This window comes from Amphiprion ocellaris, chromosome 9 (genome assembly GCF_022539595.1).
Source record: "Amphiprion ocellaris isolate individual 3 ecotype Okinawa chromosome 9, ASM2253959v1, whole genome shotgun sequence".
NCBI classification, from domain to species: Eukaryota; Metazoa; Chordata; class Actinopteri; family Pomacentridae; genus Amphiprion; species Amphiprion ocellaris.
The window spans coordinates 2,699,259-2,713,273 of NC_072774.1; the positions used below are offsets into that span (position 1 = coordinate 2,699,259).

Below are 14,015 nucleotides of genomic sequence, written 5' to 3' on the forward strand. Positions count from 1 at the left end.
TGGATGAGTTTTGAGTCATTTAAGGCAAATTTTGTGCCGTTTTATTCACGAATCTAGTGACATTTTGGACACTTTCAGTAATTATGGACAGTTTTTTAGTAATTTTAAACAATTTATACCTCATTTTAGATTACTTGAGTGATTTTGGTCCATTCTTATGTCAATCTGGGTCATTTTTGGTCTAATTTTGGACAATTCTTTAGTTATTTTAGACCATTTTTAATCCAATTTTGGACTATTTTAACAGATTGTGGAGAAATTTTGAGTAATTTTGGAAATATTTGATTCAGTTTTAGATACATTTGTGTCAATGTGAACAATATTTAAGCAAATTAAGTAAAAACAAGGAAGAACTGAATCATTTATAGCATAAAATCTGGACATTTATGAAGATACTTCTGAAATTTAAGCTTAATAAATCAAATACTTTCAGAGATTTATTTTTTTTAAAAAAACTCTCTGTTGACCCACTTTCATATTTGTTTTGGTCACATTAAATCTGAATCTGTTTGAACAACAATATCTGAGGAACTATTAAAGAAAAAAACATATTTCTCATCATGTCATTGATTCAGAACCTGGAATATTGGACAGTAGATCAATAATCTCTGATTATGGCTGAGATTAAATATGAAAAAACAGGTTTCATGTAATTTTAGACAACTTTGAGTCCTTGTGGACGAGTTCTGAGTCATTTAAAGCAAGTTTTGTGGCATGTTTTCACATATTTAGATTAGATAATTAAAAATTATCTACAGTGACCAAAGAATTGTCGAAAATTAGACAAAAAATGACCCAAATTAACTTAAAAATGGACCAAAATCACTCAGTCTAAAATTAGCTATAAATAGTTTAAATGTACTCAAAAACTTGCCATAATTACTGAAAAAAATGTCCAGAATGGCTAAATTTGTGAATAAAACGGCACAAAATTTACCTTAAGTCACTCAAAACTCATCCACAAGGACTCAAAGTGTCTAAAATGACATGAAACCTGTTTTTCATATTTCAACTCAGCCATAATCAAAGATTATTTGATCTAGTGTCCAATATTATAGGTTCTGAATCAATGACATGATGAGAAATAAGAGAAAATTTCAGGTTGTTATCTTTAATAGTTCCTCAGATGTTGTTGTTCAAACAGACTTAATAAGAGGAAAAACCTCTTTAACCTTCATTATTGAAATTAGCATTTAATATTTCACTGTAGAATTCATTTTAAAGGTCTGTATTTTATGATAAATGCTTTTAGGGAAGGTTGAGGCGCCTGTCTTCAAACTGACACCTTCATTATTCTGATTTAACGTTTTTTATAATTTCCTCTGAGCTGCGTTCTGTTCTCGTGTCAACACAGAAATTAGAAGATCGGCTGTAATTTCTGGGTCCTGTCATGTTTTCTGTGCAGAAAATAAAAATTAAATCTGCGGCTCGGAGACACTTTGACAGAAAAACTTCTTCTTCTGACATCAGAGCAGTTCAAAGAAGAAACGGTGAAAACTGAGGAGCTGAAATCAGCTGCAGGATTCAGAGCAGAAAGTCTGAGGCAGGTTGAACTGAAGCTGCAGATTCCAGCTCACTGCAGTCCAGGACCTTGACATTCAGAGGGGGCGGAGCCACTGACCACAATGGGGGCGTGGCCTCAGAGCCAAGCCAGTCATAAAAGCACTGAGCTCCACTTTGCTCTTCCCCACTCAGACCAGAGTCACAGCGGAGCCAGGACGCCCACAGACGGTAAATATGTGGCGTTAAGCTGACCCAGTGTGGCTAAACTTATAGTATCACCTGATTTACCAGATCACCTGATTTACCAGATCACCTGATTTACCAGATCACCTGATTTACCAGATCACCTGGATCAGTCTGGTGGTCTGATTCAGCCTCCGCCTGCAGTTGTGTTCTCAGACAGCTAAAATTAACTGTCTTTGCTTCATTTTCTTGCTTTAAATGCTGGTTTAGCTGCAGGTAAAGATGTTTAACTTCAGTTTTTCTGCAAGTAAAGACATAAAACTTTAGCTATTCTGCAAGTAAAGAAGAAAAGAATGAATTTTTCTGCAAGTAGACACGTAAAACGTCCATTTTCCTGCATTTAAAGATGTAAAACCTCAGTTTTTCTGCAGATAGAAATCTAAAACTTCAGTTTTTCTGCATTTAAAGATGTAAAACTTTAGTTATTCTGCAAGTAAATGTGTAAAACTTCAGTTTCCCTCCAGATAACGGTGTAAAACTTCAGTTATTCTGCATTTAAAGGTGTAAAACTTCAGTTATTCTGCATTTAAAGGTGTAAAACTTCAGTTATTCTGCATTTAAAGGTGTAAAACTGCAGTTATTCTGCAGATAAAGATGCAAAACTTCAGTTATTCTACATTTAAAGGTGTAAAACTGCTGTTTTTCTGCATTTAAAGGTGTAAAACTTCAGTTATTCTGCATTTAAAGGTGTAAAACTGCAGTTATTCTGCAGATAAAGATGCAAAACTTCAGTTATTCTGCATTTAAAGGTGTAAAACTGCTGTTTTTCTGCAGGTAAACATGTAAAACTTCAGTTTATCTGCATTTGAAGCTGTAAAACTTAAATTTTTCTGTGGGTAAAGATTTAAAACTTGAATTTTTCTGCAGGTAAAGATGTAGAAATTTAGTTTTCCTGCATTTAAAGATGTAAAATTTCAGTTTTTCTGCAGATAAAGATGCAAAGCTTCAGTTTTTCTGCAGGTAAAGATGTAAAACTTGAATTTTTCTGCAGGTGAACTAGTCTAACCTGGTTGTGGTGATCTTCTGTCTGCATGTCGTTTGAACTCTGCTTATCTCAGCTCAGTCTGAACATCATCAGCTAATAAACAGCTTCACAACTGCTCCAGTATTAATGTTTAACTGGGATTATCTCTTTCTTCTCCCTGCAGAGGACAAACCAGCCGGACAACATGGTCAAAGTCGGAATCAACGGGTAAGACGACGTTTTAAAGCAGACTTTTAAAAGTTCAGTTTGTTCCTGTGATGCAACAGAAACCTTCACATACCTGCACACCTCCAGGAAAAGTTCACCGTAGATAAGATTCTACACAGAACAAATAAAACCCTAAAGACAGACAAAGAAATGATGAAACCTGCAACAAAAGACCAGAACAAGAGGTTTAATGTAAATATGAGCTCCTAAAATAAAACTGGAAGGTAAAGATAGATGTTTAAGGAGTGGAGGATTACGAATAAATGGAAAAATCTGGACAGAATCTGAGAAATCTTTAGTGAATGTCTGCATGAAACCTACTGACATGAAGATTCAGGGAAACAAAAAGCAGCTGAACCCAGAAAAGAAGTCCAAAATTAAAAATATTCTGCTTTTTAGTCCATGAATGCTTTGTTTTTGGAGATATTTTTTGAATGAGAAGTGTAAGTTTGATCATTTTAATGTCAGAGATGATGCATTTAAGGACCTTCTGAACATTGAAATCTAACAAAGCTTTCTGTTTATCCAGTAAAAATAAAGAAAGCAAAGAATCATTAAAAAAAAAATGGCTAAGTTTTTCTTTAAGATTCTTTAAAAAGAACCCAGAAAAGAAATTCCAAATAAAACTAGAATAAAGAATCTGGTGCAAATGCTTGATTTTTAGAGTATTTTTTGAATGAAACATGTAGAATGAAGTGATTTTTCTTGGAATGTCATAATTCTAAGATTAAATTTGATCATTTTTCCTGATAGAACTATAAGATGATGCATTTATGGACCATCTGAAAGTTGAAATCCAGCAAAATGTTCATTTTTTTCCCTTTAAAAAAAGCAGCTGAAACCAGAAGAGTAAAGTATTTGGCCTTTGAGTCTAGAATCTGGCAAAAATGCTTGATTTTTTTTGAGAGAATTTTTGAATGAAATGTGTAGAATGAAGTGATTTTTCTTGAAATGTCACAATTTTAATATTAAATTTGATCATTTTAATGTCAGAGATGATGCATTTAAGGACCATCTGAAAGTTGAAACCCAACTAAATGTTCATTTTTTTTGCTCTAAAAAACACATCTGAACACAGAGAAGTCCAAAATTAAAAATATTCTGCTTTTTCATCCAGAATCTGGCGCAATTGCTTTATTTTTAGAGACTTTTTTGAATGAAACGTGTAGAATGAAGTGATTTTCCTTGAAATGTCACAGTTTAACGTCAGAGACGATGTGTTTAAGGACCATCTGAAAGTTGAAATCCAGCAACATTTTCTGTTCATTCAGTGAAAAAATAAAATAACAAAAAGGAAAGAATCCTGGAAGCTTCAGTAAAAAAAGCAGCTGAACTTTTCTTTAAGGTTCTTTAAAAAGAACCCAAAAAAGAAGTTCAAAATAAAACTTTTCTGCTTTTTAGTAAAGAATCTGGTGCAAATGCTTTATTTGTAGAGACTTTTTAAAATGAGACGTAGAATGAAGTGATTTTAGTGAAACAGCATGGCTTAAAGCTTAGACTTTGTGAGATGATGCCTTTAACGACCATCTGAAAGTTGAAATCCAACAAAATGTTCATTTTTTTCCTGTAAAATAAAGAAGAGAAGTCCAGAAATTGTCCAAAATCTGGTGCAAATATTTTATTTTTGGAGAATTTTTTTAAATGCAACATGTAGAATGAAGTGATTTTAGAGAAATAACACGATTTAAAGCTTAAATTTGATCATTTTTCCTGATAGAACTTAATGTCAGCGATGATGCGTTTAAGGACCATCTGAAAGTTGAAATTCAACAAAGTTTTCTAACAAAGAATCCAGGAAGCTTCGGTAAGAAAGCAGCTGAACTTTTCTTTAAGGTTTAAAAAGAACCCAGAAAAGAAGTTCAAAATAAAACTGTTCTGCTTTTTAGTCTAGAATCTGGTGCAAATACTTTATTTTTAGAGGATTTTTTTAATAAAGCATGTAGAATGATGTTGTTTTGATGAAATAACATGATTTAAAGCTTAAATTTTGTCATTTTCCTGGTTGAATTTCATGTCAGGGTTGATGCGTTTAATGACTATCTGAAAGTTTTCTAGCAAAGAAAACAAGAAGCTTCAGTAAAAACAGCAGCTGAATTTTTCTTCAGTTACTTTTTCACTGACACTCTTTGGATTCCTTGAATAATCAGACGTGTCGTCAGCCAGCAGCAGAACAATGTGCTCCATGTTGTTGTTGGTCTTTGGACCCAGTTCTGTTGGTTCTGTCCTGATAACTGCAGCAGCTCTGGGGTTACTTAACGGACTTTTCTGAGCGGACAGCTGTGTGTTAAAGCTTCCTGAACTTCCTTATCTGAGGTTAAACAGTAACTGATCAAACATGGAGCTGCGTCACTCCGTCAGAGCTTCTCCTGGACTTCAGACCTCCTGAACTTCTGACTCTGTGGGAGGTTTAATCACGTCGGAAACCTGCAGGAACTTTGTCCTTCAGAGGTCAAACTCAAAGTCAGAACCTGAGCTTCACATCATTGATTTCCAGTTTTAGAAAAATGAGTTATTGTTTAAATTGATCTAAAGAACGACAAAACGGGTCAGGCTGAAGCTACAAAACAGGAAAATATTGTTGGAGTTCCAACTTTCAGATGGTCCTTAAACACATCACCACTGACATTCAGTTGTACCACCAAAAAAATCTACAAATCTGACCTTAAAAATTGTGAACTCACATCAGAATTCTCAGAAACGACAAGAAATACTGAGAGAAAAATCACTAAAATTGTTGGAGATACATTCAGCATGGTGAAACATCTTTCTACAGGCTGGAAACATGGAAATAAATATTCAAAATGACGTAAAACCGGTCCTAATTTACAGAAAACTTGTCCAAAATGACATAAACTCTGTGCAGATTACTAGAAGTTTATCTAAAATGATATACACTCGTCCAAAACAAATCAAAACACATCTAAACATCTCAAAATTTGTCCATCACAGCATCAATGTCTTAAAACATTAACTACAATTTGTCCAAAATGATTTGAAAAGTATTCAAAATGACTAAAACCTGTTCAGAATTACAAAAATACAACCTACTGGATCACTAAAATAAAGTCAGCATGGCTCAGAAACAGTGAACAGAGGAGCAAGTTGTTGGAGATACATTCAGCATGGTGAAACATCTTTCTACTGATGATGAGCAGAGTAGAGAGGAAAAGTCTGGAAACATGGAGATAGAAAAACATCTACAGCATGAGGACACAACAGAGAGACAAAACTGTCACAAAGAGACATAAAATGACACGGATGAGACAGAAAACAACAAAACTGACATACAGAACAGCAAAACTGAGAGAGAAAAATACAAAACTGAGACAGAAAACAAAACAGAGACGACAACACGACTACAAAGAGACATAAAACATCAGAAAGGAAACAGAAAACGACACAAAACAAAAAAATGAAACAGAAAACATCAAAACAAGATGGAAAATGAGCACTGAAAGACAAAACTGTCCAAAGGGGACAAAAACAAGCAAAATGAGACACAAAATAGTAGAGGAGAGACAATAAATGACAACGAAGACATAAAATGTCCACAAAGACGCACAAAACGAGAAGAAAAATGTGACACAAAATGAGGGAGACAGGATAAAACTGTCTCTCATTTTGTAGAGGATGTAAAAATCTAAACAGTTAAACGTCTATGGTGTGAGGAGACGACTTTAGTTCCAGAAACATCTGTGGAGACATGTTGGTTCTTCAGACCTGCAGGACTTTAGGTTGAAAAGAGTTTATAGAGTTAGTGAAGGCGTCCCATTTAATCATTATCAGATAAACAGATAATCGTTATCAGAGAGTTCAGATGATCAGCCTCATGTCTTCATGTCTTCATGCATTCAGTCTTCCTTGTTTCCTGGTCTTTGTCTCCATCTAGAGGTCTCTCTGATGAACTTCTGTCCAGTTCAGAGGATCATCGATCAACTTCCTGTCTTTATGTCTTTGTGGTTTCCTGGTTTCTTGTCATCATGTCTTCACGTCTTCCTGGTATCCTGTCCTAATGTCTTCCTGGTTACTTGTTTTCATGTTTTCCTGTCTTCATGTCTTCCTGGTTTTCCTGGTTCCTGTCTTTGTGTCTTCCTAGTTTCCTGTCCTTCTGTTTTCCTGTCTTCATGTCTTCCTGGTTTTCTGTCTTCATGTCTTCCTGGCTTCCTGTTTACATGTTTTCCTGTCTTCATGTTTTTATAGTTTCCTGTCTTCATGTCTTCCTGGTTTCCTGTCTTCCTGGTTTCCTGTCTTCATGTCTTCCTGGTTTCCTGTCTTCCGGGTTTTCTGTCTTCATGTCTTCCTGGTTTCCTGTCTTCATGTCTTCCTGACTTCCTGTTTTCATGTTTTCCTGTCTTCCTGGTTTCCTGTCTTCATGTCTTCTGGTCTACATGTCTTCCTGGTTTCCTGGCTTCGTGTCTTCCTGGTTTCATGTCTTCCTGGTTTCCTGTCTTTTGTTTCCACCTAGAAGTCTCTCTAACTAACTTGTCTTCTGTCCAGATTCGGTCGTATCGGCCGTCTGGTGACTCGAGCTGCCTTCACCTCCAAGAAGGTTCAGATCGTCGCTATCAACGACCCCTTCATCGACCTGGAGTACATGGTGAGACAGGAAGTTTAAGGTCTTTATGGTGAGACGGGAAGTTTAAGGTCTTTATGGTGAGACAGGAAGTTTAAGATCTTTATGGTGAGACAGGAAGTTGGAGTTTAAGGTCTTTATCTGAGACAGGAAGTCAGAGTTTAAGGTCTTTAGATCCTCATAATGTCCAGAGATACGACGATGTGATGAGTTTAAAATACTTGAAGCTCAGTTTTATCCATTTCTGTTTCTGGTTTTCTAGATTTCCTTTTTATGTTTTGTTCCTTTTTTGAATGTTTTTCATCTTTTCTAACATCTTAATATCTTTTTCTAATGTTTTTAAGTCTTTTATTTAGTTTTTTCTTATATTTTGCTTTTTCTAAGGGCTTCATAGTTTTTCCTGTTTCTTTTTATTTTTTTAATCATGTCCTGTTTTCTTCAACTTTTTAGTATCTTATTGCTTTTTTCCTGTTCTACTATTTTTGCCTTTTCCTTTTTTTTATTGTTTTATTGCCTTTTTCTCTTTTTTCAGTTTTTTCTTACTTTGTCTTTTCTAGTCTTTTGTCTGATTCTAACATTTAGTTTGAATTTAGTTTTTGTCTTTTCTAATCTAGTTTCCTTTTTTAAATGACCTTGTATCTCCAGTTTTAAAGGTCCTACAGGAATAAACTTTATTATTATTTCATATTTTGGTGAAAACTGTCTGCTTACTTCCGTCTCGTTGTGTCTTCTTCAGGTTTACATGTTCAAGTACGACTCGACTCACGGACGCTTTAAGGGCGAAGTGAAGATTGAAGGAGACAAACTGGTGATCGACGGACAGAAGATCACCGTTTTCCATGAGTCGGTTCAGCTGCTGGGTTTAATTTTAACCCATTAATGCACATTTATGAAGACAAACGTCAGTAAAACCACATTCTGACCTTCGTTCTGTGTTGTTCTATCAGGAGGGATCCAGCCAACATTAAATGGGGTGAAGCTGGAGCTCAGTACGTGGTTGAGTCCACCGGAGTCTTCACCACCATTGAGAAGGCTTCAGTACGTATAATTATTAAAATAAATGTAAAAAATATTCTCTTTTATACTGAAAACTCTGATTTACTGACTTCACCACCATCGAGAAGACTTCGGTATGTATTATTATTAAAATAAATGTAAGATATGTGGAATTTATTATCAAAAAGACTGATTTAATGGCCTCTCTACCATCCAGAAGGTCTCTATATGTCCTGATTATTGTAATAAATGTGAATATATTGAGTTAGTTACTGATTTCTGCTTTCACCTCCCCAGTCTCACCTGAAGGGCGGCGCTAAGAGAGTCATCATCTCGGCTCCCAGCGCCGATGCTCCCATGTTTGTGATGGGAGTCAACCATGAGAAGTACAACAACTCCCTGCAGGTGGTCAGGTGAGGAAGCATCTTATTATTATTATTATTATTATTATTATTATTATTATTATTATTATTATTATTATTATTATTATTATTATTATTATTATTATTATTATTATTATTATTATTATTATACATGGATGTGAGTTCTGTCTCTTCAGAGGGTTAAAAAAAAGCGGCACTTTGAACAGATTCTAAACCCAAACCGTTTAGTTCTACAACCTGGACAGAGTTTCCATGTAGAGATTATAAAATAAAAACGATCCTTCTGGTATTTTCAGTATTTTTCTAAGATCTCACATCATCCTAAAGTAGAATTCTAAGAACAGTACTGGTTCTACAGGAAGTTTTCTGGAGAACTAACTGAAGAATCTCTTCAACACATGGTTCTTCAGTTGGTTCTAGTAGAAGTTCTCTGAGTAGCCATCCGAAGAAACTTTTGAACAAATAGTTCTTCAGTTGGTTCTACAGGAAGTTCTCTGGGAAGAACCATCTCTTCAAGAGGTTATTCACTTGGCTCCCCCAGAGAACTTCCTGTAGAACCAACTGAAGAACCTCTTGAACATAAAATTCTCCATGTTCCTTATGGTTTAAAAGTTGTTCATGATTATTGCGTTATTTAGGAATATTTCTCTCCAAGTTCCTTCAGAAGAATGTCTTGGTTTAGACAAAATAAAGTGACCTGATGTCTGGTTCTCCTACAGTAACGCCTCCTGCACCACCAACTGTCTGGCTCCTCTGGCGAAGGTCATCAACGACAACTTTGGCATCGTGGAGGGTCTGATGGTGAGGAGGAATTCTGTCGGTGCCGCCAGGTTCTCGGATCAGATCGATCAATAATCTTTTTTTTTCTTCTTTTTCTTCAGAGCACCGTTCACGCCGTCACGGCTACCCAGAAGACGGTGGACGGACCGTCAGGGAAGCTGTGGAGGGACGGACGTGGAGCCAGCCAGAACATCATCCCGGCCTCCACCGGCGCCGCAAAGGCCGTGGGGAAGGTGATCCCCGAGCTCAACGGGTCGGTACCAGCAGGACTCTGAGGTAGCAGCTGGTTCTGTATAAAGACACAGAATATTCAGGTTCTGATCCATGTCTCACAGGAAACTGACCGGCATGGCCTTCAGGGTTCCCACCCCCAACGTGTCCGTGGTCGACCTGACCGTCCGTCTGCAGAAACCCGTGAGTTTATCAAATAAATCCAAATAAATTAAACCAGCGAGTGAACTAACATCAAATATAATAAAATACACAAATCCGATATTTCATTGAAGTTTATTCACTGAGAGCAGCTGATCTACAAACTCTCCAGTCTTCAGGAGATCTTCTGATTCCTTCAACAGATTCCAAATAAGATGTTTTAAATGTTTCTTTAACGTTATTCTTGAAACCAGCTTTTCCTCTTTCAGGCCAAATACGACGACATCAAGAAGGTTCTGAAAGCTGCATCTGACGGACCCATGAAGGGAATTCTGGGATACACAGAACACCAGGTACGGAACCGGACCTCCCTTTAGAACAGAACACCAGGTAGAGAACTGGACCTCCCTTTAGAACAGAAAACCAGGTAGAGAACTGGACCTCACCTTAGAACAGAACACCAGGTAGAGAACCGGACCTCCCTTTAGAACAGAACACCAGGTACAGAACCGGACCTCCCTTTAGAACAGAACACCAGGTAGAGAACCGGACCTCACCTTAGAACAGAACACCAGGTAGAGAACTGGACCTCCCTTTAGAACAGAACACCAGGTACGGAACCGGACCTCCCTTTAGAACAGAACACCAGGTACAGAACCGGACCTCCCTTTAGAACAGAACACCAGGTAGAGAACCGGACCTCACCTTAGAACAGAACACCAGGTAGAGAACTGGACCTCCCTTTAGAACAGAACACGAGGTACGGAACTGGACCTCCCTTTAGAACAGAAAACCAGGTACGGAACCGGACCTCCCTTTAGAACAGAACACCAGGTAGAGAACCGGACCTCACCTTAGAACAGAACACCAGGTAGAGAACTGGACCTCCCTTTAGAACAGAACACCAGATACGGAACCAGACCTCCCTTTAGAACAGAACACCAGGTAGAGAACTGGACCTCACCTTAGAACAGAACACCAGGTAGAGAACCGGACCTCCCCTTAGAACAGAACTGCAGGTAGAGAACAGAACACCAGGTAGAGAACCGGTCCTCACCTTAGAACAGAACACCAGGTAGAGAACTGGTCCTCACCTTAGAACAGAACACCAAGTAGAGAACAGAACACCAGGTAGAGAACCGGACCGAACCTTAGAACAGAACACCAGGTAAAGAACAGAACACCAGGTAAAGAACCAGACCCCACCTTAGAACAGAACACCAGGTAGAGAACCGGACCTCACCTTAGAACAGAACACCAGGTACGGAACCGGACCTCCCTTTAGAACAGAACACCAGGTACGGAACCGGACCTCCCTTTAGAACAGAACACCAGGTACGGAACCGGACCTCCCTTTAGAACAGAACACCAGGTAGAGAACCGGACCTCACCTTAGAACAGAACACCTGGTAGAGAACTGGACCTCCCTTTAGAACAGAAAACCAGGTAGAGAACTGGACCTCACCTTAGAACAGAACACCAGGTACGGAACCGGACCTCCCTTTAGAACAGAACACCAGGTACGGAACCGGACCTCCCTTTAGAACAGAACACCAGGTAGAGAACCGGACCTCACCTTAGAACAGAACACCTGGTAGAGAACTGGACCTCCCTTTAGAACAGAACACCAGGTAGAGAACTGGACCTCACCTTAGAACAGAACACCAGGTAGAGAACCGGACCTCCCCTTAGAACAGAACACCAGGTAGAGAACTGGTCCTCACCTTAGAACAGAACACCAGGTAGAGAACCGGACCAAACCTTAGAACAGAACACCAGGTACGGAACCGGACCTCCCTTTAGAACAGAACACCAGGTAGAGAAGAGAACACCAGGTAGAGAACCGGACCTCCCTTTAGAACAGAACACCAGGTAGAGAAGAGAACACCAGGTAGAGAACCGGACCTCCCTTTAGAACAGAACACCAGGTAGAGAACAGAACAGCAGGTAGAGAACCGGACCTCCCTTTAGAACAGAACTGCAGGTAGAGAACAGAACACCAGGTAGAGAACCGGTCCTCACCTTAGAACAGAACACCAGGTAGAGAACTGGTCCTCACCTTAGAACAGAACACCAGGTAGAGAACCGGACCAAACCTTAGAACAGAACACCAGGTACGGAACCGGACCTCCCTTTAGAACAGAACACCAGGTAGAGAAGAGAACACCAGGTAGAGAACCGGACCTCCCTTTAGAACAGAACATCAGGTAGAGAACAGAACAGCAGGTAGAGAACCGGACCTCACCTTAGAACAGAACCCAGGTATTTAATGAACTGGTTCTCCTGCAGGTCGTCTCCACTGACTTTAATGGCGACTCTCACTCCTCCATCTTTGATGCTGGCGCCGGCATCGCCCTCAACGACAACTTTGTGAAGCTGGTGTCCTGGTGAGTCTGAAACCTTCACAGCATGGAACAGGAACATTTAACAACCAGTCTGAGAAATTTTAGCTCCATAGAGCCGATACTTTCCAAGATATTTTCTTTCAGAATCTGCCCGTCGACCCACTTTCATCACAGAATTAAATCTGAATCTGTTTCAACAACAACATCTGAGGAACTACTGAAGATAAAAACATAAAATCATCTGTTATTTCTCATCATGTTATTGATTCAGAATCTATAATATTGGACAGCAGATCAATAATCTCTGATTATTGGGGAGCTGGAAGTTGAAAAAACTGGTTTCATGTCATTTTAAACAACTTTGAGTCTTTGTGGATGAGTTTTAAGTAATTTAAGGCAAATTTATTGTCATTTTGGACACTTTTTGAGTAATTTTGGAAAGTTTCAAGTCACTAAGGACAAAAAAACACATAATTGTATCTCTGATTTGCCTGATTTTGTATCATAAAATATGGATATTTCAAGATATTTTGGAAATAAGATTTGTTTTATAATTTGTCTTTCCCTGAAATTAGTCTGTTTGAGCAACAATATCTGAGGAACTACTGAAGATAAAAACCTGAAATTTTCTGTTTTCTCAAAAAATAAACTACGAAACAAATCAAACTTCCAAAATATCTTTGTAAATATCCATATTTTATTATATGAATCAGGCAAATCAGATAAAGTTAAGAGTGTTTATAGTCCTTATTGACCTGCAGCTTTCCAAAATTACTGAAAGTGTTCAAAATGACACTAAATTTGTTAATAAAACGCACAAAATTTGCCTTAAATTACTCAAAACTTGTCCATAAGGACTCAAAGTGTCTAAAATGACATGAAACACGTTTTTTCATATTTCAACTCAGTCATAATCAGAGATTATTGATCTACTGTCCAATATTACAGATTCTGAATCAATGACATGACGAGAAATAAGAGAGAAAATGCCAGGTTTATATCTTTAATAGTTCCTCAGATGTTGTTGTTCAAACAGACTTAATGAGAGGAAAAAAACCTCCTGGAACCTCAAAGTAATTGAAATCCATCTGAATTTCACAGATGATGTTAAATATTTCTATGTAATGAAAAAGGATCAAACGTCCGCTGATGATTCCAGATGAACTAATCCTGACTTTCTTCTGTTCCAGGTACGACAACGAGTTCGGCTACAGTAACAGAGTCTGTGATCTGATGGCTCACATGGCTACTAAAGAGTAAAACCTCGTCGTCACGTTCTCCAAGTTCTCCAGGGTTCTAGATAAACCCTGTTCTGCTCCTGGTTTCATCAGACAGTCGACTCGTTCCAACGCCTTTAAACTGCAGATCAGTATTTTTGTACGAAGCTTTGTGTTCTGTAGCGGCGAAGGTGAGAGTCTGAATGAAGCCCTGTTTGTGAGATCCACGGTCCCTGTTTGTTGATTCCATTCTCTGTTCAGCTGCTGGAATTAATAAAGTCAACAAACAAACAACAAACGTCTCTACAGCGGTTCCTTTCATGACACTGACTGATTCTCTGACTGATTCTCTGACTGATTCTGACTGATTCTGATTCTTTGATTCTCTGACTGATTCTGACTGATTCTTTG

The 14,015-nt window shown here is 38.0% G+C and overlaps 1 protein-coding gene across 1 annotated transcript; it reads left to right on the forward strand.

Annotated features, from left to right (window-relative positions):
• The first annotated feature begins 1,616 nt into the window (after nucleotides 1-1,616).
• On the forward strand, nucleotides 1,617-13,902 carry gapdh (glyceraldehyde-3-phosphate dehydrogenase). Its single transcript, XM_023263785.3, has 12 exons — nucleotides 1,617-1,731; nucleotides 2,895-2,938; nucleotides 7,436-7,535; nucleotides 8,248-8,354; nucleotides 8,459-8,549; nucleotides 8,805-8,920; nucleotides 9,610-9,691; nucleotides 9,772-9,923; nucleotides 10,006-10,084; nucleotides 10,312-10,395; nucleotides 12,332-12,429; nucleotides 13,578-13,902. The coding sequence occupies exons 2-12, from the start codon at nucleotides 2,916-2,918 to the stop codon at nucleotides 13,645-13,647; spliced, it is 1,002 nt and encodes a 333-aa protein (XP_023119553.2). The 5' UTR covers nucleotides 1,617-1,731; nucleotides 2,895-2,915; the 3' UTR covers nucleotides 13,648-13,902.
• The last annotated feature ends 113 nt before the right edge of the window (nucleotides 13,903-14,015 follow it).

What these genes read in the sequence shown, in the direction of transcription:
- gapdh (XM_023263785.3), top strand. Translation starts at nt 2,916, where the DNA reads ATGGTCAAAGTCGGAATCAACGG. An exon ending in CCACCATTGAGAAGGCTTCA is followed by an intron (nt 8,550 to 8,804) that starts GTACGTATAATT and finishes TCACCTCCCCAG; the next exon opens with TCTCACCTGAAGGGCGGCGC. An exon ending in TTTGTGAAGCTGGTGTCCTG is followed by an intron (nt 12,430 to 13,577) that starts GTGAGTCTGAAA and finishes CTTCTGTTCCAG; the next exon opens with GTACGACAACGAGTTCGGCT.